General features: G+C 47.5%; 4 protein-coding genes and 1 long non-coding RNA gene across 6 annotated transcripts in view; 2 read left to right on the top strand and 3 right to left on the bottom strand.

The window, feature by feature from the left end:
• cdx1b (caudal type homeobox 1 b) overlaps positions 1 to 3,781 on the bottom strand; it is a 5,075-nt gene extending 1,294 nt beyond the window's left edge. The window contains exon 1 of the mRNA XM_008401815.2: positions 2,937 to 3,781. Within this exon, the coding sequence (XP_008400037.1) occupies positions 2,937 to 3,414 (478 nt within the window). The 5' untranslated portion in view covers positions 3,415 to 3,781. The remainder of the gene's footprint in view (positions 1 to 2,936) is intronic.
• LOC103459884 (uncharacterized) lies at positions 1,666 to 2,859 on the top strand. Its single transcript, XR_532824.2, has 3 exons — positions 1,666 to 2,025; positions 2,167 to 2,296; positions 2,734 to 2,859. It is a non-coding gene; the product is annotated as an uncharacterized LOC103459884 (long non-coding RNA).
• A 4,239-nt stretch (positions 3,782 to 8,020) lies between the features above and the next one.
• On the bottom strand, positions 8,021 to 17,550 carry LOC103459883 (arrestin red cell). 2 transcript variants are annotated; one of them, XM_008401814.2, is made up of 16 exons: positions 17,094 to 17,550; positions 14,424 to 14,454; positions 13,910 to 13,970; positions 13,784 to 13,828; positions 13,458 to 13,555; positions 12,596 to 12,694; positions 11,838 to 11,897; positions 11,447 to 11,514; positions 11,215 to 11,350; positions 11,047 to 11,131; positions 10,868 to 10,940; positions 10,405 to 10,542; positions 10,072 to 10,155; positions 9,741 to 9,817; positions 9,612 to 9,666; positions 8,021 to 9,533 (listed from the first exon to the last, which is right to left on the bottom strand). In XM_008401814.2, the coding sequence occupies exons 1-16, from the start codon at positions 17,114 to 17,116 to the stop codon at positions 9,446 to 9,448; spliced, it is 1,221 nt and encodes a 406-aa protein (XP_008400036.1). In that variant the 5' UTR covers positions 17,117 to 17,550; the 3' UTR covers positions 8,021 to 9,445. The 2 variants fall into 2 exon arrangements, with proteins under 2 accessions (XP_008400036.1, XP_008400035.1); XM_008401813.2 differs by having other exon boundaries at positions 8,021 to 9,536; positions 17,094 to 17,549.
• Positions 17,551 to 19,253: 1,703 nt separating this feature from the next.
• ap4m1 (adaptor related protein complex 4 subunit mu 1) lies at positions 19,254 to 26,547 on the bottom strand. The gene is made up of 16 exons (XM_008401809.2): positions 26,230 to 26,547; positions 25,271 to 25,353; positions 25,048 to 25,133; positions 24,882 to 24,988; positions 24,719 to 24,815; positions 24,164 to 24,274; positions 23,818 to 23,895; positions 23,678 to 23,740; positions 23,350 to 23,416; positions 23,201 to 23,254; positions 23,014 to 23,120; positions 22,847 to 22,938; positions 22,408 to 22,452; positions 20,692 to 20,742; positions 20,353 to 20,470; positions 19,254 to 20,104 (listed from the first exon to the last, which is right to left on the bottom strand). Exons 2-16 carry the CDS (start codon positions 25,329 to 25,331, stop codon positions 19,913 to 19,915), a joined length of 1,329 nt encoding a protein of 442 aa, XP_008400031.1. The 5' UTR covers positions 25,332 to 25,353; positions 26,230 to 26,547; the 3' UTR covers positions 19,254 to 19,912.
• Positions 25,897 to 27,723, top strand: part of rbmx2 (RNA binding motif protein X-linked 2) — a 3,711-nt gene continuing 1,884 nt past the window's right edge. Inside the window, 3 exon segments of the mRNA XM_008401812.2 lie at positions 25,897 to 26,237; positions 26,712 to 26,811; positions 27,470 to 27,658. Coding sequence (XP_008400034.1) covers positions 26,807 to 26,811; positions 27,470 to 27,658 — 194 coding nt within the window. The 5' untranslated portion in view covers positions 25,897 to 26,237; positions 26,712 to 26,806.

Raw genomic sequence — 27,723 nt, 5'->3', positions numbered from 1 at the left:
TCCATCCATCCATCCATCCATCCATCCATCCATCCATCCATCCATCCATCCATCCATCCATCCATCCATCCATCCATCCATCCATCCATCCATCCCTTGTGAACATTAGATGCTTCACAGTGCTTATGGCTTATAATCATAACAGTTTTTAATGACATCCCTTTCTGTTGGATAGATATATAAATAATCAGTGGGTCGTACAGCAATCATTTTGACCAGCAGTGACCCGGTTGTGACTAACAGTGACCCGGTTCTGCTGCAGTCTTTCTTCCTCTCAGCTGCAGCTGTTAATCACGTCGGCTGTCATTATGTAAAGATGTGAGTTTTTGCAGGATGCCTGAGGCAGAGCGGTTCTCACTGCTGCAGTCAGACGCCTTCATCCACTCAGTTTATCACTCGTTTGTGGCCTCAGAGGTCACATGGCTGCTGCCTATATCACCCACAATGCACCTGGAGCCGAAGCTGAAGGTCAGAGTTTTTGTCAGAAAGTCACCAGCTGACTACCAGCTGCACCACTGTAGATATCCCAGATCATCTATTTTAGATGATTAGTCAACGATTAGTCAATCAATAAATTAGTTGGCAGTCAGCAAACTGGAAACTGATCGTCTCGTCTCATAACTTCACCGGACCGAACCAACAAACCGGGTCGGACCGCCAAACGGGACCAAACCGGTCCATAAAACACAACTAGGTACCGCTGGTGTTCTCTAGCTGGTTCTGATCCAGTTGGTTCTGTTCACAGATCTTCTGGTCCAGATAGTGGTGTGTCCATCGGGACCGGTTCTAACCCGATGAGCCTGGAACAGGAAGTCCTCCTGACCACACAGAGAGTCCAATCAGAACCTTTGCAGTAAGTCAGAGGTGGCTCAGCAGGGTTAACGGTTTTGAAGAGTCGGGCCAGAGGGTCCATCCTTCAGGCTGCACCGCGGACCAGTCGGACCGGTTTGGATCCAGGAGACAGAACCAGTCTGAGGAAACAGAAAGCAGCAGCTGGCACCGACCCACCCGCCCGGTCCGGTTCTGTCTGTCAGAGCCTGATAACCGAACCTGTTATCAACAACATCAACCAGAACCCAGACCAGTGGTCTGGTCCGGTTCGTTAGTGGTCCAGCATTTCAGAACCAAAGGAACGTCTGTCAGAACCGACACCGGCCCCATCCAATTAGAATCGACCCGATCAAACATGGGCCACAGAAACAAACCTGAGCTTGGACCTGGAGATCAGAACCGACACCAGCCCGATCCGATCAGACCCGATCTGATCCTAACCGACCCGGTCATTTCCAGAACTCGATGTTCTTCAGACCCGTTTGAAGGTCCAATGCAGATTCTGACAGTTCTGGTGCTTTGACCTCTCAAGTCACCGTCTCTCCTGACTAACGGCCCACAGCAGCACACTGCCTCCACCGTACTGGAGCTGAGCCTGGTTCTGACCCAGTACAGATCCAGAACCACGGGCTGGTTCTGTTCATCTCAGCCAATCAGAACGAAGCAAGGAAACATGAAAAAGAAAATGTAATCATTTAAATAAATAAATAAATAAATAAATAAATAAATAAATAAATAAATAAATAAATAAGATGGCCTTATTTTATTTATTTAAATAAACAGAAAAAGAATCTGAAGTTAAAAGGTTCTGGATTGTCCTAGAAGGTCCAGACGTTCTGGTTCTACTACTGCCAGGAAGGGATCGGGTTTTAATGATCCAGTACAGAGGAGGTGGTTCCGGGTTCTGGCTACTGTAACCATGGCAACAGCCCAGTTCCTCAGTATTATTCTGTCGATCAAATCAGCTTTTATGAGTTTTGAGCAAAATTCCGGAATATTAAATATTTCTGAAGGAGAATCGATTTCCGTCAACCCGACGGAACCCCGGATTGATCCGGATCAGAACCGGTTGAAGGTTTTCCCTCCAAACTCAGAACCAGATTTGGGTTTCTTTTTGGGTCAGAACAGGAGAAGTAACTTCTGTTCGGTTCTGTTCCAAGTACAGAACCGCAGGTCGTGGTATTAAACAGGACGGTGAGTCTGTTCTGATGGTTCGGTTTTCTCATCTTAGTCCCAGAAATGAAGAAACAGGCAAATAACTCCAGGTTCTGGTTCTGGTTCTGGTCCACTTCCAACTCTGAGTGAGTCCCGCCTTCATCATCTCCTCATCAACAGTCTCCAGGTGTGTCGGCCCGACCCGTAACATTTCCATCATGAAGCGGTTTCATGACAGCTCCGAACCGAACCGGACGGACCGCGGCCCGAACCCGCGGCTCCACCTCCTCCCGCCGAACTCACACCGATAGTAAGGATTTATTCTGGATTAATCGGAGTGAAATGCTTCTGTTCCGTTAGAGAAAAGCTATTATTATTATTATTATTATTATTATTATTATTATTATTATTATTATTATTATTATTATTATTATTATTATTATTATTCAAATAAAATCTGATGTAAAAAAAATGAAATATTTTTGAAAATCCGAACATCAGATGATTAAAACTAAATGATAAATAATATAAATGTAATATTTAATGACAGTGTAGTGACAAGGCCGCGTTATAATAATAATAATAATAATAATAATAATAATAATAATAATAATAATAATAATAATAATAATAATAAGTTAGTTAGTTAGTTAGTTGGTTAGTTGGTTAGTTAGTTAGTTAGTATATTTCCTGACAGAGTTATGCAGCTGTTGAAGCTGACTCGTATCGTCTCTGTTTTCATATCAGCCTCATATTAAAATGTCCAACAGTTCTCTGCTGGGAGCGGCGAGGCTCCCGGTCCAAACTGCTCCGAATCGAACCACCAGGAACAACATTTTCCACGTTTAACTAAGAATAAACCGATGAATTTAACGTTTTATCATGTTTAATTGTCTGCAGCTTCGGTACCGTCTGGCGGCCCAGTTGCTGATTTTGGTTCGGGTTCTTACTTGGGTTGCTGGGCGGCGCGGAGGTTCGGATCCAGTCGTACGGGTTCCTCCTTCTGGGGGACCCGGGGGACAGCTGCCCCGCGGACGGGTTGAGGGCGGCGGGCAGCAGCGCGGCCGGCTGACCGGGGAACTCCTGGAAGCTCAGCGCGGGCCCGGCGCCCGCGGTCGGAGCGCCCACGGCGGCGGCGTACTGGTGCGCGGTCCAGTCCTCCCGGGCCGGCGGCGGCGGGTAAGCCGGGCTCCANGGCGGCGGCGGGTAAGCCGGGCTCCATCCGCCGGCGCCCGGCCCGGCCTGCTGCGGCTCGGCGCTCAGGCCGTGGTGGTGGTGGTGGTGGTACCCGGGGAAGTCCGGGTACTGCGGCGGGCCTGGTACCGGGAAGTTCTGGGGGCTGAGGCTGAGCCCCGGGTGGCGGCTCACCGGGTTCTGGTGTGGGTACATGGTGGGCTCCTTGTCCAGCTGCAGGTAACTGACGTACATCTTCCCAGGTGAGGGTTCTCCCTCAGCATACTGCGGCTCCAGCCTGCCTGCTGCCGCTCACCTGTCTGCAGGTGAGCTCTGTGTCCGCGTGTCCGTGGCCTGCGCGCGCCTCCACCTGCTGCCTGCCGGCCGCCCTGCGAGTCTGCGCGCGCTGCGTCTGCGCCAGGTATAAACGGGCGCGGTCACATGGTCCGTTTATGGCCCGATATCCTCCTCTTCCTCCTCCAGCCTTCATCAGGAGCCCGACATCGTCATCATCATCCTCATCATCCCTCAGGGGGGCATTTACACTTCAAAGGGCCTCGCTCCATTTCTCTATAAAGCACCAGAAATAAACTGAACTATAAATATCTGATCATTTATGACAGTTTAGTTAAACTCATTTAAAACATAAGAAAATCACATTATGTACTTTTATTTGAATTAAACTTATTAAAACGTTCAAAGAATGTGCTTGAACTTAATATTACAGTAATGTTTTAATTTCTATTAATTATTGGTATTTATTTAAAATCATTTTTACATGAGTTTCTCCTTCATTTGATTATTACTAGTTAACAAATTTAATTACGAAATACGCCTTCAGCATAATAATAATAATAATAATAATAATAATAATAATAATAATAATAATAATAATAATAATAATAATAATAATACTTTTTATCTATTTAAGCTGTTTTTATTGATTCAGTTTATTTTATATTAAGCATTTATACATAATTTAATCGGATTAAATTTTTTATACATCAGGATTATTAAACATTAATTTATGTTTTTTTGTGGTTATGATTCTGATGAAACCGACAGCGGTTCGATTCGCGGATACAAATGTTCCGCAGGTTTTTTTTTTCCATATAAATAATCATAAACATGTTCAAAACGTTTGTGAAATCTAGACTTTTAGCTAGATTTCATTTTAATATTAAAAAAATCTCAACATTTTACAGATTGAGGAAGCAGAAAAACTAAAAACGTGTCATAATTATAACGTAAACATTTGCTGACGTCACCTCCCTCCTTTTCTGTAATTAAATATTCTGACCCGGTTCGGTTTTATCCTCCATGGACGTCAATGTTGGACAAGCGCAGGACGCGCGAAAACGCAGAGAGACACGCACATCTGCTAACCTAGACACGCAAGAATGTTCTCGGGTGTGTGAGAGAGTGTGTGTGTGTGTGTGTGTGTGTGTGTCTCATCAGTACAAAGACCTTTAAGCAGATACCTAACTGATTATTTCCATGTTTCTGCATTAATATGCTTTTATTGTTCTGATTTAATATTACAATTTTATTTTATTTTTTTAAATTCATAATTAACATTAATAAACACTTAAAAACATGAATTTCTGTCCTGTTTTTCTGCAGTGAACAGATTATTTCATTATTCCCATATTTCCTGGCCTTACTCTTCCTGTTTGCCGGGAGTATTTCTCATATTTTCTCTCATGAATCCTCTCCGTGTTTTCATTTTTTTTTCTCTGAGGGACTCGAACCGACAACTCTGAAGATGCCTCCGCGGCCTCCTGTGGAGGAATTATCTGCATCTTTATGGATTTATGGGAGATTTATTGTTTTACGCTGATGAGTATTTAGTTTAGTGTAGCGCCGTAAAGCCGCGTAAAGCTTCACTTTTCATCTTTTCAAGTGTTTGATTGGAGCTTTAATGATGTTTAAACTTCTGCCTCAGATCATCGCTGCGCCTCCGCGCGCTGCGCCTCCGCGTTCATTTATTGTTTATTTACAAACATTTACGCTTTATTTACAAACAAAAGCTGGTTTCAGAAATATTCTAGTTTTTAATTGGTTCCATTTTAAAGGTCCAAATAATTGATTTGATTTTTGGTCCATTTATTTTATGTATGTAGGCAATAATTAACGACTTAGACATCATTATTATTATTATTATTATTATTATTATTATTATTATTATTATTATTATTATTATTATTATTAATGATAAACGAGTCAGTTCAGCTGGAATATTAACGAGTGTGATATTATTGAAATTAATAAAATCATTTCTAATTTATTCATGAATAAAAATAAATAAATGTATTTAGTTGTCAACATATGAGCCAGAACATGAATCGGTGATAAATGATGTGATCGATAGACCAAAACAGATCGATGCTTCTTCTGCTTTCAGAAAAAACTCAGAATTAAAAAAAAAGATCCGGATCTTCAGAATCGGGACAATCGATCCGTTCATTCTTTCTGTCTGAAGCGTTGAACATAAATCAGATTTATATTTCATTTTGCTTCATATGAACTTTGAACGTTTTCTGGAACCCAACAGAGAAACCAGAGAAGTTCTGGAGCGTTCCTCAAGTTCCGGTTCTGATTCTGTTGGCTGAGCAATGGACCGGTCCTTCAGTTAAACCGCGAGGAGTTCAAAGTTCGGGAGAAGAAGCAAGAACGTAGCTCCAGAACCAACCGGGAAAAGGTTCTATACTGAATCGAGCAGAACCAGGACCGGAACCAGAACCGGGAGTCGGTGGTGATCTGAGAGAAGTTCTGTTTTCTTTCACCTGTCTGCAGGTGAATCATTAAACCCCGAGGCTCATAAAACTTCACTTTATGGAGAATGATGATGATGGTGGGCCATAAATGATGAAGAATGGGGTCAGAGAAAACACAAGATCTTCAAAATAAAAGTCTGTTTTTGAAAATAAAATCAGAAACAACTATAATAATAATAATAATAATAATAATAATAATAATAATAATAATATTTTTTTCCGCTGATGCTTACAATGTAGAAAAAAATTCTGGGAACCTCTAAAACGGACCGAATCGAACTGGACCGGAACACGCAGCAGCCATGTTGGCTTTCAGATGGTTTCTTTTGTAGCCGTGATAGAAACATATTTAATAATAATAATAATAATATTTTCTGATGAGGGGATGAAGTGTCTTTCTGTGTCCGGTTTATCCGCTGTTCTCTGCTGCCCCCTGCTGGTGCCGTCAGCCTCTGCACCATTTAAACGGAGCTGACTGGTTCCCAGTTTCTGACTGGTTTCTGTCTGCTATGATGAACCATCAGAACCAGTGAATGAAACTGCATTCATCGAGGGCCAGAGGCCGTCAGCCTTTAGATGTGTCTAAAACTTTATGAAAATATAATTTAGACTTTACTGTCCGGCACAATAAAGAAAATAATTTTTTTCTCTTAAATAACTGAACAAGAAATGATGCTTTTCTGTCTAATGTTCCTCACATGACTTGGATCCAACAGAACCAGAACCAGAGGCTGCTTAGAACCACTTTAAACCCGGTTCCGTCTAGCTCCGGGTTGTACAATGACACTAGCTTCCTGAACAGCAGGGGGCAGCAGAGAGAGGATGGCTCTAAACAAACATGATCATTTCTGATTTATTTACCGATTTTTATTTTCTGCATTTTAATCTAGTTTTAAACAATTTAAATTTAATCAGAGATCAATGTGCTGGACGTTCGCCCAACCAGTCTACATGTCTTTTGTGGACTTGGAGAAGGCGTTCAACCATGTCCCTCAGGGAGCCCTCCTGGAGAACCAGGGTACCAGAGCCTTTGATACGGGCCGCAGGCAGTAGGTCGGGCTCATTTCTGGTGAGAGTAGGACTCAGCTTAGGCTGCCCTTTGTCACAGATTCTGCTCATTACTTTCATGGACAGGATTTCTAGACCAGCCAAGGTGTGGAGAAGATCCGCTTTGGTAGCCTTAGGATCCCGTCTCTGCTTTTTGCAGATGATGTCGTCCTATTGGCTTTATCAGGTCATGATCTACAGCTTTCATTGGAGCGGTTCGCAGCCGAGTGTGAGGCAGTCGGGATTAGGATCAGTGCCTCCAGAACCGAGGGTATTCAGCCGGAAAAGGGTAGAGTGCCTTCTCCAGTTTAGGGGGGTCGTCCTGCCTCAAGTGGAGGAGTTTAAGTATCTGGGGATCTTGTTCACGAATGAGGGAAGAAGGGAGCGGGAGATCGACAGGGGGGGGGGGGGATCCTGCCCCAAGTTCAGGAGTTTAAGTATCTCTGGGTTCATGAATGAGGGAAAAATGAAGCAGGAGATCGACAGATAGATTGATGAAGCGTCTGCAGTGAAGCAGGCGTTGTACCAGTCTGTTCTGGTGAAGAGAGATCTGAGCCAAAAAGTGAAGCCTTCAATTTACCGGTCAATTCAAGTTCCTACCCTCATCTATGGTCATGAACCAAAGGACAAGGTCACGGATACAAGCAGCTGAAATGAGTTTTCTCTGCAGGGTGTCTGGGCTCTCCCTTAGAGAGAGAAGCTCAGTCATCCAGGAGGGGCTCAGAGTAGAGCCGCTGCTCCTTCACACTGAGAGGAGCCAGATGAGGTGGCTCAGCATCTGGCTAGAATGGAGACTCCCTGGTGAGGAGTTTAGGTCCTACTGGGAGGAGACCCRGAGGAAGACCAGGACACTGGAGGGACGATGTTATTCTGCTGGGAACGACTGGGGAGACGGACGTCTAGGCCTCCTTACTGAAGCTGCTGACTCTGGACAAGCGGAAAATGGATGGTTCAGATATTAAGTATAACTTTAATTTTTTAAGCTTTTGTTTGTTAGTTGTTTATTGTTTCTATATAATMAATAATAACAGGAAGACTGTTAGTTCATTTCACTTTAATAATAAAAAGAAAACTAAATAAAAATCTGAAAATAAAAAATACATGGCAAACAGACTCTGAACTGATTATGAGGATAATCATGGTCGCTGATGATACAGTAGCAGTAATAAGTCACCATAATAATAATAATAATAATAATAATAATCAGAAGCATAATAATAATAATAATAATAATAGAAGAAGAACTCTATGTTTCCAGATCACTTCTCTGTTGTATAGACATAAGCATGGCAGCGGCCCAGAGGGCAGCGTTGGCAGCCCAGGGCGTGGCGGCGGCCCAGGGCATGGCGGCGGCCAGGGGGTGGCACTGTTTACACGTAGAGCGAAGGAACCCCACAGAGCACGACGAAACCAGGACAGAATCACAGCTCCAACGATTCACAGCACGGCGTGGGAACAAAAAACCTTCTTCTTCTTCTTGGTGAACGAGGCCGGACGGGCGGCTCGGAGGACCGGCTGAGAGGGGCTCGGTTCTGAACGGGTCAGTGTGGCAGGGCGACAGGAGAACTGACTGATAGAGGCTCAGGTCTAGCTGGAGGAACAAAATCAGGTCAGAACCGGTTCCGTCTAGAAACAACTCAACTACCCTGATTCAGCTGCAGAACAAACGTCTAGGTTCTGACAGAACCTCATCTCCAACCCGAAAACCCAAAACATTTGGTGCTGAAAAGGGGACAATATTCTGAAGGACGGGTTTAGAATAGACGGGTTTGGAACCTGAAGAGGTTCCAAACCCGTTTAAGTTGAACATCTGAACCTTTTAGATTCTCCTCTAAAAACAGGAACAAGTGAGGTTAGTTCTGGTTCTGATCGGCACCATCAGGAAGAACCTCCACTTCCTTCAACAAGCCACCACCAGGAGCTGTACCAGACTGGACCGGACCGGTTCAGCCAGTTCACGTGGAGTGGAATAGGACTGGGAACGCTGGTGTTGATCATGGGACTGGGAGGAACTGGATTCTGACTCCTGAACTTGAGACACCAACAGAACATCAGATTCGGATTGGCCACCAGGTGGCAGCAGATCTCTACTCAGCTACAGGCTGACCATTGGCTCCTGCTGCCTGAGTGACTGGTTCTACTGGTTCAAAGTCTGAAGCTGAACTGGAGCAGCACAGAGGACACGGGGACGCTGGTTTGAGACAAAACCAATCCACGTTCAGGGACACCTAACAGGAAGTGGTCAGCTCTAAGCCCCGCCCACTGAAGAAAAGAAGGAGGGCTTACGGGGGATAAGGAGTTGAAACAGGAGAAGAAGAAGAACCACCGAGCCTCAATGCAGTCCAGCTCTCACCCGCCCCCTGCTGGGGAATGTAAGGTGATGAAGCGTGTCGGTGTGCATCAGTGTGTGTGTGTGTGTATGTGTATCAGTGTGTGTGTTGAAGCGAGCGTGAGGCGTCCTCCTAGCAGTCCTCATCCTTGTCATCCACGACGCCTTTGAGGCGCAGGCGGGCGAAGTCCTCGAAGACGAAGTCGTCGTCCTGGGAGACGCTGCTGAGAGGACGAGACGGACAGACAGTCAGAACCAGAACCAGAGCCAGCAGCTGATCAAACCCGTCTGTGACTCACTTGGTGTCGAACTCGATGAGGTTGGTGTCAATAGGCGGGTCCGAATCCGGCACGGCTGCAACCAGAGACAGGGTGAGCGGTGGAGGTTGCCATGGAAATGGGTTGAGGGTAAGTGCCGGCATGTCTCACCTGACTGTGGGCGGGACGCGGGCGGCTCCACGGGTTTGGGATGCATCAGGATGAAGGGCAGCTCCACCGACACGTCCCTGTAGGACAGACAGGAAGCTGCTGGAACCGGGTGGAACCAGAACAGTAGCCACTAACTGGGATCACTGCTCAGTCAACTGGCTGCAAGCTTTTATTGTAACGGGTCCAGTCTGTTACTGAAGCTAATGAATTGAATAGTGCATCCAATAGCACCCCTGAAACTGACCTGCAGAGCTCTGATTGGCCATAAGGTGCTTGTCTGTCTGTATTTTCTTCCCAATGTGACTGATAAAAAAAACAGGAAGTGTCTTACCCTCCGCGTGACACCACCAGCTTGACCTTGACCCTGTAGGACACCAGGATGCCCAGAACTTCCTTGTTGGTCACGTCCTTCACTCTGCGTAAGAGGAGGAAAAGGAGTTTATGTGACCATAGTGCCGTATGTATGTGTGTGTGTGCGTGTGAGAGAGAAAGAATCAGGTTTTTGTGTCCCTGTGGGGACCTCTGCTCCTTGGTCCCCATGAGGGGAAACACTGTTTTTGGGTCAGAGGTTAGGTTTAGGGCTAAGGTGTGAAATTACTTTTGCTTAGGGTCAGGTTGTAGAAATGAATGAAAGTCAATGATGACGTGTATGTGTGTGTGTTACATGGTGGAGGAGGCCAGGTTGGTGTCTTCGTGCTTCAGTTTCCCGTCCAGAGCCAGGCCTCTCTTCTCCCGGTTCTTGTCCAGCGTCGGAGTCAGAGTGTACACCTTACAGAAGGTGGAGCTGGACGACACCTGGTCGCTATGAAAACCACAGGCTGACGTTAGTCTCAACCAGTTTCTATTCTGGCGTAAAGTTAAAACACAATGTGAACAGATGTGAACTGGTTTAAGTGACTCAACTACCTTAAACCAGTTCAAAACAACTGTAACTGGTTCACCTGTCTTATACCAGTTCAGACTGGTTTACACCAACTAAAACTGGTCCAAACTAGCTTAACTTATCTCAAACTAGTTTAGACCAGTTTCTAGCTGATATGTGAACCAGTTGATCTTCAAACAGGTTTCCGACAGAAAGCCTCAAGTCATCATCATCATGTGTTGGCTGTGGTTGAACTGAGACTCACTCTGCCTCCAGCTGGGCAACTGGGCATTTATACTGGGCAGTGCTGAACAGGCAGATGTCGGCGTATTGGCGCACTGCGGAGAGAGAGAGAGAGAGAGTGACATCAATGGGTTCTTCAGAACTTTCTGGTCCCACTGAGCACAAATGAAGAGGAGGAGGAGAGAGGAAGAGAAAGAAGACCTGAGATCTTGACTCTCTTCACTGTCTTGGTGGAGTTGTTGGTGACGTGAACGTTCACGCTGATGGGCTCTCCGTGGTAGTACAGCTGCATGATGGGAAACAGAGTCCTGGATGAGGATAGCGGTGACGTGAGCGATGAAGAGGAGGATGAAGAAGCAGCAGCAGTACCTCCTTATCCAGCGACGCCTCCAGGTGCAGGGAGCGGTCCGACATCAGGAAGCTGCGGGTCGTCTCCACCATGGGCTGAGGGCCCGGCTTCTCCGGGGCATACTGGACCTTCCTGATCACCAGGCGCACCGAGTTCCTGAGACACACAGCACAATGGGAGCACTGGGCACACTGGTGGGATGGAAGTGCACCACCTGGTGGTGTCAGGGTGGAACTGCTGCTCTGAACTCACCTCTTGTGGATCTTCTCTTCTATGGACTTGGCACAGAACGCTCTGATCTCAAAGTCCACACCGCAAGCCTACAAGGAGGACAGACCGGGTTCACTTCAGAATCAGAACCAGCAGAACCAGGCTGGACTAATGCTGACTGACTGGTTTTACTGGCCAGTCCAGTTGAGTGGAACTGGGCCAGTCCAGCTGATTTATCTGATGATCTGCTTCCTCTACTACAGCTAGGCTCAGAATTATTCATACCCCTGAAGTCATCTTTTAACCTGATCAACGTTAAGGTTCCGGAGTGGTCCAGTTAGAGTCCAGGTACTGGTTCCCTCAGACATGAGCCAGACACTCAGCTCTACTGTTGATCAATGATGAATATTGGTGATTATTGGTGAGCTGTTACCTTCCCAGTGTCCTCTGGTCCGGGCTGCAGGGTGACCGAACACGGCAGGTTCTGAGGGATCTGGAACACAGTAAGCATCATAGTTTAAACCATCATCATCATCATCAATGCTAAGAGCTATATAGACTGCTTGTTATTATGGGATGCATTCACTCATCTCTCATTTAAACCCTGGGTCAGAGGTCATGGCTCACCGTCTGCAGTGAGATTAACACTTTAATCTCTATAAATTATAAACTAGAGACCTAGATCTGATGAATATCAGTGCTGCTTTGCAGACCGGAGCTCTGGAGACTCTTCTGTTCTGAAAAGAGCAGGAGGCCCTCTAGGGCCTTCCTGGACCCTGATCTGGGAGCATCAGAATCAGAAAGCAGCTTTCACTGTTTCCTCCAAGGTCAAAGGTAATTTCTAGAAGTTTTCCACAGTTGTAGGTCTTAGTGTGGCCAGAGGGTCACCTGGAGTATAACAATGCCGCACTGCAGAGGAAACTGGTTGCAGAGGCGTGAAGCAGGAAGCGAGTGAATCACCGAGTGACTTCCTGAGATAAGAACCTGCACCCGGTTCTGTTCAGGCCTCCGTGATGCTGAGCAGAACCAAGGCTCTGCTATCATCTAGTTCAGCAAATACACAGACACAGCTGGATGGAGGAACCAAAGGACCAGAACCAGAACCTAAGCTCCACTGAAACCCATCAGATTCAGCAGATTCTAACAACCATTCTAGAGTTAGGTAGAGCTGTAGCGGTAGAAAGGACTCACTGTGAAGTAGAAAGGATGGGCGTGCTGGCCCAGCTTCTTCAGCAGGCGCTCCTGCAGCCGGCTGTTGGCTTTCTTCTCCTCAGGAACTGGAGGGAACGCCTGGAGAACACGACATGAGAAAGCTTGTCATTGATCAGCATTTAGCTGCAGGTGGATGGTTCTACAGGGTTCTATGGGGCTGCACTAAATTGCAGGGGTCTCAACAGGACTCTACAGAGACTCTATGGGTCTCTACCTTGGGGCTCTACAGTTACAGTTGCACTTTTGAAAGTATGTGCTGTGAATGTACGGGCCAAGCAAGAATTATACCGTTTATAGCTGACAGAGGTGTATTCTCCTGAAATGGTTCCTCATAGATGACTGAGGAACCATTTCTCAGTCAGAACTCTAAAAGCTGAGTTGTAGTCACACTGTTGGAAGTTTGTGTTGAGCGCTGGGGAATCAGGTGTTGAGGGGTTTCAAGGTTTCCCCCAGTGTATTATAAGCCTGGCGGGCCACCAGCCTTTCCTTTTGCCCCCACCAGGATAGGCATAGCTTGTTTATTTATTTCAGGATTTTTAAATTTTTTTTGTTTGGCTTTTTAAAGACTTTATAGTTGATGTTTAGGTATTATTAATGTTTTCCAATAACACATAATTACCTTGTGATATTCTAACATTTTCTGCCAACTTCAAAACTTTTTCAACTCAAAAACAGCAGGCCGCTGGATGACTGCTCTAGCGCCCTCCCACCGGGCTCAGCAGGATGTCAGGGGGAACCCGGTGTTTATAGCTGACGAATTCTTGGGTTCTGTATCCTCCTAAATGAGCCGTGGTTCTGGTGTCAGTCTGAGCCGGCGGTTCCTCGTGGCGGAGAGTCTCACCTGGAAGGTGGAGATGTACAGGTCCTTCCGGAAGGACAGGCCCAGGACGTCCAGGTCCTCCCGGCCGTACCGGAAGGCGCAGGTCAGTGTGACGAAGACTGCAGGAGGAAGAGGAGGAGTACAGGTCAACTTGGTCAACGGGACCCACCAGATCCGTGTTCCGGAGTCAGGGTTCAGACCCAGAGCTTCTGACTGGACCTTCATTCTGGGTTCTGCTGGGTCTGACCCGCTCTGTAGAACCGACCCATCTGGCTGAAGGAAAAAAACCCTCCAGCATCAGGAGTGGTTCCAACAGAACCCAATGACGGTTCTGAGGTCCGGCTCACCTTTCCTGTCCTTCAGGTACTCCGGGTCCACCAGGATCACTCCATCTGGGAGGAAAACACTCATCAGTTGGTGTCCAGAACCCGGTTCTGGTCAAACATCTGAGGGTTCTGGAGCTCGGGACTCACCTACTGGGTCCACGTGGTCCAGGTGGTCCACAAAATCCCGCTTCCCCAGGTAGACTGTGAGCTGCGGGTCAGAACAAGGAGGTCCAGTTAGAAGCAGAAGCAGAAACTGGACCAGGTCCTCATTGGTTCCGTCTATGACACTGAGATCAGCTCTCTAAACTGTTCATTAGGTTCTGTTGTATCTGTGTTCAGAACCTGGGTTCCTCTAGGAACAGAACCTCCTCCTATAGCCTGACCCGGTTCTGTCTTGATTCAGTCTGAACCGGACCTGGCTCTAGTGTCTGACTGGGCTATTGTTTTGTACTGACCCATGAAGGTTCTGATGGACCAGTCTCCATCAGAACCTGTAAGGTCTATGTTAACCACATGGAGGTGCTGTTCCCCCTCTGTCAGGCTTTAGAGCTGACTTCCTGTTTCTGATCCAGTTTTAGTTCATCATCATCCCTGAGTGGATCCTGAACCACTGAACAGAACCGAAGTCTGGCCACCAGAGACCGGATTCAGCAGAACTCACCTTGCAGTTCGGACTGGACTTCTTGAAGACTCTGAGGAGAAAGAGGAAAAGAAGAAGAAAGTTAGTCTGAGTCCGAGACAAGCTGCTGGTTCTGTTTGAAAGGCCCCCTGGTTCTGCACGGGACCACTGGTCCAGAATGGGGTTCTAAGTGGTTCTGACAGGTTGCAGGTGAGTTGCATCAGCAGCCACAGGAAGTGTGTGTGTGTGTGAACTTCCTGTTGGTGTGCAGTCAGCAGGAAGTGGTTGATGACAGCAGTAGCTTCTCTAAACAACTGGCTCTGGAAGAGTCAGAGGCCTACTCAAAGTCCAGAGCCTAATGGAACCCTCTGGGATGTGAGCAGAACCAGAACAGTCTGTGTTCTGTTCTGGATGTCCGGGTCCAGGCCCGTCACAACTTCAGGAAGTTGTCATTTATACTCTGATGGGGTCCAACGCTCACTTCCTGCCACCATCAGAACCACAACCACCAAACAGGAAGTATCAGGTTGCTCTACCTCTGACACAATAACGAGCTGCTGGACCTCCAGAACCACCTGGACCTCCAGAACCATCAGAACCAGTGACGTGTTTGGAGCAGCTCCACAGTGGTGTGATCAACAGGTTCTGATTCTAGGAAAATCCCGGTCCAGTAAAACGRTTCAGCCGACMCACCATCTCAGGTTCTGTTAATCTGGTTGACTTTTGACCTTTATCTCCTGTTTATTATTCAGTATTAATGAGTCAGACCTAGACTGGACCGAGTTCTGGTTCTTGCCCAGCTGCTGATGTCGCTGTGTTTACAGACTGAAGCTCCTCCTGGGAATCACTTCCACCTGCTGCAGCATGGCCTGCTGGGAAAACGCCAGCTGGCAGGAGGAAGACGAGGAGGAGGAGCTGATTCTGGTTCTATCTGAAGGAACCTGAAGAAAGGCTCCTGGTTCAGCAGGGTCAGCTTGGGGTCAAAGGACAGAGCAGGAAGCTCAGAGAAACGAGCTCCATGTCAGCCTCTACAGGTAGGACAAAGGTCAGAGATCACGATCCTGAAAGCCTCTTCTCTCTAGAAATCAGATGAACAGACTGGAACATGGCGGTGCWGTGGGCTGGTTCTGATGATCTGACCCAGAACGAGCCGGGTTCTACAGAACCAGAGGCTCCTCTGGCCTAGTCTGCACCTCTAGTTTTGGTCCAAACTGGGTTCTGTTTGATCACCAGAACCAGAACCACACAGACCCACCCAGCCTGTGGCTTCAGCACCGAGTGTCACCAGAACCGGCAACAAAACCCTGACAGTCTCAGTGTTCTGAATGTTCTGGGTTTTTCTGTGTGAACTGGAACCAGCTGGACTGGAGCAGGAAACACTGAACCAGAACCAGAACTTGCAGCAAACCAGAACCAGCCTGTTCCCCTGGYGAGTCCTTGTGGACTCGGCTGCAGCAGAACTCTCCCCCTGCAGCTGGCGACCATGTTGGCTCCTCACTTCCTGCCCTGCCAGCMGCTTCCTKACAGGAAGTGGCTGAGCAGCGATTCAGGAAGTTGGAACGTTTCCAAAATGGAAAACTGAAGATTTCCTAAACAAACGATCTGGGCCGGCAGATTGGTTCTGGAATCAGCAGAACAGGACTGCTGTCATGGAAACCTGAGTGAACGTACACAGAACCAGCTGGTGGACCCTTAAAGCAGCAAACAGAACATCAGAACCCGATAGGTTCCTGACCGGTTCTGATGGGATCAACTGGATCATGATGGGACCCTTTCTGGTTCTGCCCACTTTGAGGCTTTGAGTTCATGTGGTCACTAAGCAACGACTTCCCAACCAAATGTCATCCTGGACAGGTTATTGAGGAGCATCAGCTGTTAGCACGAGGCAGCCGTCTGCAGTCAGAGGCCTCAAAGAGTCACTGTAACACCAACTGCTACTGGGGCCCCGTCTACCCCGCAGCAACACCTGAACTGAATCCTRGGTCTCCATGGAAGGTGACCCGGAAACTCCTAAAACCAGGATGTGAAACTGGGAGTTATCGGTTCGACTGGATCCACATGTAACCGTTTCTGCAGCAGGTTAGTGGGCTCYACCGGCCTGATTCTGGTCCTGGTTCTGATGAAAACACAACAAACTACAGAGTCGGTTCAGGTGTCTGCAGGAACCAGAAGGCCGTCAGGCTGGCTTTCTGTTTACTGGCTTCAGGCCAGTGACTGAACCCGGGCCGACCCGCTCCTCCACCTGGGTCGGAACCAGCAGGTGGACCCAGAACCAGGCTGATATTTAACCGGAGTAGCTCGGTGTGTTCCCTGGGCGGAAATAACGGAAATCTCCGTGAAACTCCAGGATTTCCAGGGTCCGTTCCGCCCACCTGTCTTCATGCTGGAGTCGTGTTTTCCACCCACGACCCCAACCTGYTCCAGTCCCAGAGCAGTGGCTCTGGTCAGACCGGTTCTGGAGCCTGGGCTGCCCCGCTAACCCCACCCTGTTGCGGGGCTAACTTCGCCCGCAGCCTTGGTGTCCTCAGGGGGAACAGACCCGAACCGAGCCCCGAGGGTTCTGTTCGCCCTGGTTGGGGTACCCCCTTCCAATAAAGCAGTTAAACCCGCCGGTCCCGCCTGGCCCAGCTCCCCCGTCCAGAACCAGCAGAGCGGCTGCTAACGCTAGCTCAGCCCGTCAGAACCGCAGCTAACAGCGGCTAACAGCCCTACCTGGTGCCCGCCTTGTCCCCCATCTCCTCGGCAGGCGGACGGCAGCAGAATCCCGACAAAATRAGGCCTGAGCCGGCGGAGTGTTGTTGGTTGTCAGGCGGTGTCGGTTCGGTCCGGGAGGTTCCGTTCAGCCGTCCATCCACCCAGAACTGGTTAGTATGCTAATAGGTTTTAGCGCCGCCTCGGCTGCTCCGAGCTTCCGCAACGGCTGCGTGTGTGAGAGCGGGCTTGCTGTGCCTGTGAGGACCGAGCGCGCCGTTAACCCGCACTACCGAGGACCAACGCACTTTCACCGCAACTGAGAAGGTTACAACTCGGATTTAAGGTTTGTGAAGGACTCGATCCAGATGAGGAGAAGGAGGAGGAGGAGGAGGATGGAGGGATGCGGGAACACAAACCTGCGTCTGCGTGCGTGTGTGTGTGCGCGCGCAGACTGCAGATTGCGCAACGCGGAGTCCTCCAACATGTCAACACGATGCGTGAAACGTTYAACAGATCAGGATTCATCTGAGAGGAACCGGGCAGGGATCAGAACCAGAACCGGTTCGGAACCAGGATCGAGATCAGAACCTGGACCKGTTCAGGGCTCTAACTTTATTATGTAATAAAAAATAGCAAATATTAATGATAATATTTTCATAAATATGCAAGCAMAATTTCTCCCTCACCTGTTTTAGTTTTTTACATGATCAGTCTGAAGCTGCCTGACAAGTTTCTGGAAAACTGTTAAAAATKAAAATAAACAAATARTTGAAAATAAAATTATTTCAATTAGTCAGAAGSATAAAAGCTTATTTATTAAAGAGGAAATATCCACAAGCCGGGATCGGCTCAGAACCGGGACCGGTTGAGTCCAGCTGAACACTGCGCTGGCCAGGTTCTTCTGACCCAGGACCGGTTCAGTCCAGCCAGTTGTTGTTTCCCCAGAACAGCTGAGGCAGCAGGTCTGTGGCGCTGACCCGCTTCCTTCTGCTTATCTGAGGTCAGAACCAGCAGACCTGGGCCTGTCCTGGTTAGCTGGTTCCCAGATCAAAACCAAAACTCCATGATTTATTGATGAACATTAATTATGATGAAAGTCCGAAGTTCATCAGGCTGTAAAACTTTTCTACAGCTGAAGAAGATAGGATGACTCAGCAGGAAKGTGTTTTGTTTTAAGTTTATGCTAATATTTAATAAGAAGCCATAGAAACTGAAACTAAAATTCTTAACATGAAAACAAAACTGAAAACTTCCTGGTTCTGGGTCAGAACTGATTCAAGCTCCTCCAGAACCTCGATCCTGGTCTAGATTCTGGTTCCGAGTCCTGACCTTCTGGTGAGTCTGGGTCCAGATCCTGGCTTTGAGTTCTGACCAGAACCTCCCGGGCTACTATTGGTGCCGACGTGTTCTAGCCGGTCCCAGCAGAACCCGGCTCCGTCCTGCGGTCTATTGAGTGGAACGAGATGTTAATCAGCAGAACATGTTCACTCAGCTGCAGGAGCTCCGGTCGGCTCTGCATGCGGCCCAGAGGCTGAGGAAGAGGAGGGAGAAGAGGAAGAGGCTGGGCTCACAGCTGGAAGTCTTCATGGAAAAACATCTGGAAGCTTTCAACATCTGGGAGGAAGTGAAACTGATCAAAATAATATTTCTGTTATTGTTCCAGTTATGGATCTGAATCACCTCAGAGTTCTGTTAACAGAGCAGGTAAGGAGATTAGKGTCCCTCCAGAGGTCAGAGGTCACCCTGTATGGATGCTTCTATGATCCTCTAAGGAAGGACATTAACTCAGTGGTAGGATCGCCAACTACAAACCTAGCTATGCTAATCCTAAAGCACTAATTATAAATATTTGTTCTGCTAATGCTAAGTAGCTATACCAACACAGTAATTAGCAGAAGCTAATGCTAAAGCACGAAATTCAGTCATATTGATGTGCCCCATGTGTCAGTGACATGAGTTATACCATGTTTAAGTGTCACAGTTGTTGCTAACGCTGTTGCTAGTTTAGCCTAACTGACCGCGGTAGGGATTCGGTCAGAAAGCACCAGGMCTTCAGCAGATTTTAAACTGTTAACTGTGGAGTGATGAATTGGAGCTGCTGTATCCACAGACTTCAAAATAAGAGCATGACTATTACGTCTAACTTTTTGAAGATTTTTAACAGTCAAAAACTAAAACTTCAACCCAGATGTCAAACTTTATTCAAATGAAATCTTAAAAAACATCCAAGGAAATAAGTGTTTCAGAATTTATCCATAGACTAAAATTAGCTTTGCTATTAGCTGATTAGCATAAGTGCAAATCAGAGTAACTTATTCAAATCACAGAACTCGAAGAAGAACTTTTCTTCAGATAACTATCACCTCAGGGCGGGTCAGAGGAGTTCTGGACTGGTTCTGGTTCTGTCCTGAACAGGAACAGAGCAGCAACATGTTATGGAGGCGCTGTTCAGAACCGGGCCTGTCAGAACTGTTTCCATCAGGAAGTCCAGAGCCGACCCAGTTACCGCTGTCTCTGCAGCCTCCTCTGCTTCCTGTCGCTGTTCTGGATCAGAACYGCGGGCCTTCCTGTGGGACCCCAGAGGAAGGGACGAGCCCAGCGAGTCRGGCCGGGCCGCAGCCGGGTTTAACCTTCAGCACCGCACTGCTCCGGGTCGGCTGGTGAATCATTATCAGCAGGAAGTTTTGAAGCAGAAGTGGAACGGGTCAGTGAGCGTGATCAGGCTGAATCAGCACAGAACTTCCTCCTGGTTCTAGACTCAAGAGTTCTGCTTTAAAAGGTCCAACAGAACTGAATTTCCAGAGATTCAGACCAGGTCCAGCCGGTTCAGAACCGGGTCAGATCCGGATGATGTAGGAGTCGGAGTGCGTGACGTATCGGACCCAGCGCTGAGATGGGCCGGGATGGATGGGAGACAGGCGCAGGAAGCGGATCTGTAATCCGGTTCCGGTCCACTTAGGCAGCTCGAAGCTGAGYCCGACYGGACCAACCTCAAGCATGGAGGCGGAGCTCAGACCCGGAACGTCCAGCTGGGGACAGAGGACACGACAGAATCAGCGGTTCTGTTACTGACACCATGCGCTGTCAGCCCAGAACCAGACTTGTCCAGAACCAGATTCAGAACCCATCTRCTCTGATGATGATTGAAAATATGGAGCAGATCATTCCAGAAATGGGTCAAAAACTGGACATATTATTGCATCTACAGGTTCTGGCGRACTGGTTGTGGACCAGCAGGTTCTGGTACCAGAAGGTAGAGAGAATAGAACCGGGTCACCTTGAACAGGGCGGACAGCTGGGTTCCTCCACAGAACCGCGGGATTTTCCAGAACACGGTTCTGTTCTGCAGCTGCAGCTCCGCGCTYTGATCAGGACTGCTGAGCTCCTGGGACAGACTGGGGAGAAACACAGAGGTCACAAGGGTCATAGGTCACCATGGGGTCAGCATCCATCCACGGCCAAGACAGGTTCTGGTTCTTCCATTGGATCAGTACCAGAACCATCCATCAGGAACGGATGCCGGCTCCTTATTTCCATCCGACTTTACAAACCAAATTGGGTCGGAAGCCAAACACCAGAACCACAGTCAAATCAGAGCTTCCATGGCAACGCTCACCTCACAGAACCTCTAGGAACCGGGATGGAGGCGGTGAGGTTGATGGCGGTGCTACAAAGAGAAGAAGGTGATGTCATCATCATCATCATCATTGTGCTCCATCTTCCTGTTACAGTGACTTCTACTTTCTGTTACAGTAACTTACTATAGTGTCTGTAGTTTGCAGTTGTGAAYCCATTCATTTGTTCCTGTGTAATCTAAGGTAGATAATCTGTTGGATTAGATGGACAGTTTATCTTCCACCATGAAGGAACCTGAACTGAAATGTTTTCACAAATCCTGACCTTCAATTCAATTCAAATTAAAAAAATACTTTATTATTAATATTAATACTTTCCCAAAGGGAAATTAAACTAAATAATTTAAATTAATTACATTTATGAAAGTTATTCACACTATATTATTTTTTTCACATAATTACAAGATATTCTCACTTAGATCCAGGTTCATACTTTGACTAGGCCATTCTAAGCCATGAATGGATGTAGATGTGACCTGTTAGGTAAATTGTATTGTCATCAAATGTTGTTATACCTCTATAATGTTCTTACTGTACTTAATGTTATGTACTCTTATTTGTTTAGTCATTATCTTTTAAGAAATGTTCCTGTATTGTTAATCACTCTGATTTCCTTCCTCAGAGGGCCTCTCTGAAGAAGAGCAGTGACAGCAGCTCTTTACAGAACGCCCTGCTTTTTGACCTGTTAGATAGCTGTAAAACCATCGCCGTGAAGACGTACAACTTGCTCTGTTTGACCCTGGGTCAGGAACTGGATTATCTAGTGCAAGATAAGATTGTGTTGTTAGTTAGTGACAATCATTGGCGCTGTAACTGTGTGATGAAGTGTCTTTCCCCCTCCCTTTAGAGTTACAGCGCTCTCTGTGATTAGGGATCCTAAAAAGAGAGGGGCAGGCAAATGTGCTKTCAGAGCGGTAGGAGATTGTWACTGAAAGCACATCTCWGTCTGTTCTCCTCGCGAGTATTCAGAATCTAACTTTCTCTTGTCTTTCCTGTGTTATTTAATCTGTGTTAATAGGTGTCAACTCTGACAGATCCGTCCTGCTGGATGGTAGAACCGGTTACTTTTGAGTCAGTTTTGACCGGGTTCTTGTTGTATATTAATCTTTGATTCTTCTGTTATTTTATAGTTTATGCAGCTGGTGTCTGTTTGTGAACCAGAGGCAGGAGATGATCTGAGCCTGAATTAGTGAGCAAAACTCAAAACAAAAAAGCAGCACTGCTGTCCAGCTGAGCTGCGGGTCAGAACCAAATCAGAATTGGATCAGAACCGGGTCACTGAGCTCCATCAGCAGAGCCAGGATCAGAACCAGGCCCGCTCAGGTATAACCAAACGGTTCAGAACCAGGAGAACCAGAAGTTGCTGTTCCTCATACAGGAACCCAGCTGGAGCCCGGCTACCTGTGGTCTCCTAGCAACCCGCCAGGTGAGCTGCAGCCACTCTGCCCTGATTTGCATGTTGAACCAGAGCAGTGGCTGCAGGGTGTGGCAGCAAGCCGGCCTGGTTCTGGTCAGTGATGATGGGGTCAGTGGCCTGGGTACTGCCGATCCATCCAGAACCAACAGAACCCAGATCAATTTCCTCCTGAACAAACAARCCATTTCCAGCTGCGCTCAGGGAGCAGAGTGACGCAGAGCAGCAGGTGTGCTTCACCTGAGCCGCTGGCCCCGCCCCCTCAGGAAGCAGGGAGACTGACCTCTTGGGCGGAAGGTCGCAACGCAGCTTCAGGTACATCAGCAGCCTGAGRAGGACAACAACAGCTTCATTAGAGCAGCCAATCAGAGAGCAGCTTCATCTGCAGGGACCTGAGCCCCCTGGTGGCAGTTCACYGTTACCATGGAGACGCCCTGGTAGGAACAGCCAGTTGTAAACAAGCTGAGCAGCTTTAATATTCTGGAAATGCTTCATCAAGAACTCAGGAAGTGACATCACCATAGGTATAGAATGGGAATAAGGTCAAAGGTCAGATGGATAATAATAAAATATTTGTTTAGTAAAATGAGGAAAAGCATAAACATGGAGGATATAGAGGTGATGGTGATGCTGCCCCCTGCTGGTGAAGACTAACAGTTCTCCAGTCTGATGGAGACTAGAACCGGAACCAGAATCAGAACCCCTGAGGGGGCGGGGCTTACCGTCCTGCTGAGTCCCTCTCCACACTGGGGAAGAGGCGGAACGGTGGCGCTGACGGCAGCTCGTCACTCAGCCGGTACTGCATCACTGTGTGCTGGAGGAGGAAGAGTAGGAGTCAGTGAGGTCATCACAGGATGAAGAGCTCAGTTATGTTGGGGTCAGAGGTCACCTCTCCCTGGCTGGGACAWAGTCTGAGGATCCGGTGGCTGTGGAACTCGTCCAGCTGGACCGACTGGTGGAARCTGCACTCATCGACCCGGACAGCGGCGCCGTAACCTAGACGGGTCAGAACCTTTCAGTGGACAGAGCCTGCTACTGGACAGGTCATTGGTCAGAGGTCAGGGGATGGGGCTTACCTCGAAGCTGGGATTTTCCCACACTGAACTCCTCGTTCAGACCGATCCGCATCTCTGGGAGACAGAGAAACACCTGGTGTTACTGGGACCAGGTGTACCAGTAACACCTGGTTCTGGTTCTGGTTCTGGTTCTGGTTCTGAAGACTCACCAGAGCAGCTCGGCATGTAGCACTTGACTCGGACCTCTCCCTCAATGTCGGCCTTCATCAAAACCCCCTGTGGGTCAGAACACAGACAGCTCAGCCTGCAGCTGACGGCTCGGGTCATGGGTCAACAGAACCAGCAAAACCGTTCAGGTTCTGATARCTGGAGAGCAGAAGGTCCAGTTCATCTCTAGATAAGCCCAGAACGTCTCCACTGAGACTCTGAATGACACCACCAGGTTTGTTCTGTTTCTGAGTCTGAATCTCCAGAACCTCCCGACTGCGGTTCTGGTTCTGGATATTACTGGTGGTGGAGAACCTGGACTGAACTCACGTTGGAGCCGATCACCACCGACATCTTCTCGATCACATCCACAAAGATCTCGCTCTTCCCTCCCTAGAGAACAACAAAACCACGTCAGTGACCAGAACCAGCAGTCCGGTTCTGGTCAAACACAGCCAGAGTGTTGGTACCGGGTCTCTGCTGGACTGGATTGGTCTGGTGGCAGCAGAACTGGGAGCAACTTTATTCTGCTGGGTTTCCGCTCCAAACTGCAACAGAGAACAATCAGAACCATCAGAACCAGAACCACCAGAACCATCAGAACCAGCACCACAGGTTCAGATTCTACAGGTTCCAGGCTTCACCTGGAACCTGGACCAGAACAACAAGTTGGAGATGTTGGTCCAACTCAGCCCAGACTGCTGGACCTGAGGAGCAGAACCTCTGCTGATGTGGTTCTGATCAGGTTCTGATCAGGTTGTGACCAGGGCCCGGCTGCAAGGGAGGTAATGACTCCCAGTAGGGGGCGATACGTACCAGCCCCACGTTGCTGAGGTCGAACAGGCTGAAGGGTTTGGAGGAGACGGCCTCTGATTGGATGAAGTTCTTCAGGACATCTGATGATGTCATCTGGACGTAGCCGTAGTCCTGGAGACATGGAGTCACAGCCTGAACGCTTTCACATGGAGCTAAATGATTATTCAGACTGACACAGCGATTCGTGTCTAGAGCAGGACGGATGGACAGACGGACACGGAACCTTCCTCGGGTCTCTGCTGCTTCAATATTTACTAGTTGTCATGTTTCTCATTAGTTTAAAAACAAAGTTGTTGCTTTTTTTCTGTCTACAAAAAGCGACACTGTCTGTCTACAGTAAAATAATTCTGATTATTCCAACACAGACAGATCAAGTTTTTTATCTTTTGTATTTTTTATATTTATTGACATTCTTCACACATTTTCAGTTAAATATGTTACTATGAGCAACAGTAACACAAATCGCTCTGTGCGTGTGGGCGGAGCTACGGCTCTGGCTCAGGGCATCTCTTCTGTTTGTCAGACCAACAGCACAGACTGTGGCCACAGACTCACCAGCACCTCGTCCAGCAGCTCGTAGATCAGGGCAAAGTTCATCTGAACAGCCTTCTCTGACAGGCTGCCGCAGTAATCCTTCACCAGACCGCTGAGCCTGGAGCAGAGGTCAGAGGTCACCACCGGCCGACGGGTCAGCAGCTGGGGGCGAACCAACACCAACCTGTTCAGRAACTCGATGATGCTGAATGGAGAGGAGTCAGCTGTCGTCGTGGCAACCCAGTAGAGACCGCCCTGCCTGATGTGGACGAAGTGGAGGTCTTTGTGGCTCTGCAGGAAAACAGAGGATCAGATGGAGGGATAGAGAGAGAGAGGGACAGCAGTGTTACCATGACGACGGGCGGCTGGTCTCCTGTCAGCGCTGTGACCTTCTCATAGAAAAYGTCGATGACATCACTTCTTGCCTCTCCACGATCTGAGTCTYAGAGTCAAGTGTTGAACACAGAAAAAAGCTAAACTCTGATTGGCTGATGCTGGGCTGACCAGAACCAAATCCAGACCCAGAACCAGAACCATAACCAGGACCTGGAGCTAACCGGGTCAGAAGGATACAGTCCTTGTAGATGAGGTGGTCGCCCTTGGAGGACAGGATGAAGAGCTGAGAGATCATCATCGTCGTTGTTGTCTTGGTCCCTCTGAGACAAACAGAAGRTTACCACAGGCTGAGCTCAACAGCAGCCCCTGTCTGGCAGGAGGAGCCACAGAACCCACCCAAACCCGGCACAGCTGAGGCMGCATTCTGATTGGTCAGAAAAGAGCCCAGTTGTTTTTACTGGGAGCTCAGCCAGTTTAGACCAGAACCATGTCTGAGACAGGTCCAACCTGACCCAGTTCTGGAGTCTGGTCAGATACGGACCGGATGATGACATAACAGCTTTATAACATTAAACGTCTAAAATGTTCTTAATTTAAAGCAACAATTATTCTTCCTCTTCTCCGCCTGTTTAAATCCCTCTGTTGGTTCATAAATCACTGAATGGATCAAAGATCTGCTGCTGCATCCAGAACCAGAACCAAACATGTAGAAGCAGCATTCAGTTTCTATGTACCACAGATCTGGAACAAACTTCCAGAACACTGAAAACCAGCCGAAACATCGAGTCCCTTCAATACCAGGCTGAAACCTACTTGGTTAGAGTTGATTTGGTGAGTAGCGGAGCATCATMATATGTGTCTGTTTTTCAACCTCTTGCCTGCTGTGTCATGTTTTTTGTGTGTGCTTGTTTTTTGTTTTATTTTCCTTCTAATCATGTAAAACTCTTTAAATTACCTTGTTGATTAAATATTTTATAATAATAAAATGACCTTGCCCCTTTTCCAGAATCTTTGGACCTTTGATCCCCGTCCCTAACGTCCTCTACCTTCTTTTATTTCTATTTTATTTACCTCTGCTCCTGTAACGTTTCACTTCCATCCCTCTCTGTTCCACCAAACAGAAACCTCTGCATTCAGAAACTGACAGGAAGCTTTAAATTGGCTCCAGCATTCGGGTTTAAATTAAATGTACTTACCACTGAAGGTAGGAGCTGGACCCGCTTCGGTTYGGTTCGGTTTATTTACATAAAAATCCTGAAAGTTTTAAGTTCCCTCAGTTAACAGCAGAAGAGCTAATTTAGCAGCTAGGTTATTACATTTAGCTAAATTATACTAAAACTAAAGATATTTCATGACTCTAGCTCACATCAAACTGATCAACGTCGGAATAAACAATTTTTCTGAAATATTTAGAGGTCAAATTAGACATAAATGYAACGTTTACGAGCAGACCAGGCAGACTTTAAACCGGTTCAACAGCTAACAGCTAGCTTCACAGCGCCCCCTAAAGGAGGGGAGTAGAACGGATTGTTTTATCRGGTTTATTGAGAAGGAAAAATACTCAAATCTCTTTASTGTTTATTTAATTTAAGTTATTTAATTATTTCATCTTTTAAACTCTCAGATGATTTACAGTAGATGCGTTTTAATAACCAACTAGTATCAATCTGACCGTTAGGTGGCAGCAGAGGAGAGATTTGAAGCGGAAGTTGGTCATGTAAACAGAGTAAACCGTTTCCTCCTCACGCCGCTTCCTCCGAGCTGTATTAAACCATGAAGTAAGTGATTCTTCTCCTTCATTCAGGCTGCTTTTCTGCTGGTAGTGAACCGATGTCCTGAGGACCTATTCCTGCAGACTGTAGCGGACCTGCAGTCGCAGCTGGTCCGGGAAGCAGCCGCTCTTCCRCTCCTCCCCGGACCTCATTCACAATCTGATCAGTTTAAACTTACGTGTATCAATAACTGGCTGATAAGTCAGAACAAACCCAAACTAGAACATCCACAGAGACAGAAATATGGTGCTCTCTAAATCGGCTCACACAGTAACACCAAAACTTTATCATTTTAGATCTGGACCGTTTTCTTCCTGAGGATTTAAAAACGATTCAGCCTTATTTAGTMATGTGATTATTTGATGTGAAAGGTTCCCCTTGCTACCAGAAGTTTCATGCTGGAACTCGGAGGTTGGACTGGTTTAGACTTTGTGGACACCTGTTCTAGGATGTAACCTCCAGGAAGGGGGACTAGGGGTTGATGCCCAGTGTGAAGTCTGACCTAACTTCACACCGGAGGRTGGATGAGACTAATGTAGAGCAGCTGCTTTATCTGTTATAAGGAGATACATATTTAAACCATGCATGGATTTWTTAAACTTGATGTCCCAATTTGTCCAGTTTGGTTGTTGAGTCCGACTCGGTGGTTCTGTTGTATCTGCAGTCCGCTGACGAAGGTGAAGCTGATCAATGAGCTGAACGAGCGCGAGGCCGACCTGGGCATCAAGGAGGCCGTGTCCTGGCACAGCGAGTACAGGGACAGCGCCTGGATCTTCGTCGGTGAGGCCTTCACCTAACACATGTTACTACGGAGGCCTGAAGTGGCCAAAAATCTGCAGCTACTACAGACACGGCTCATCTAGAATAAGATGCTAACTGATATCTAAATAATTCAATGAACTCAGTTTATTATTCTGT

This window comes from Poecilia reticulata, unplaced genomic scaffold (genome assembly GCF_000633615.1).
Source record: "Poecilia reticulata strain Guanapo unplaced genomic scaffold, Guppy_female_1.0+MT scaffold_131, whole genome shotgun sequence".
Classification (NCBI taxonomy): Eukaryota; Metazoa; Chordata; class Actinopteri; order Cyprinodontiformes; family Poeciliidae; genus Poecilia; species Poecilia reticulata.
The sequence above is the reverse complement of the archived record's forward strand: the minus strand, read 5'-3'. Positions and strand labels throughout refer to the sequence as shown.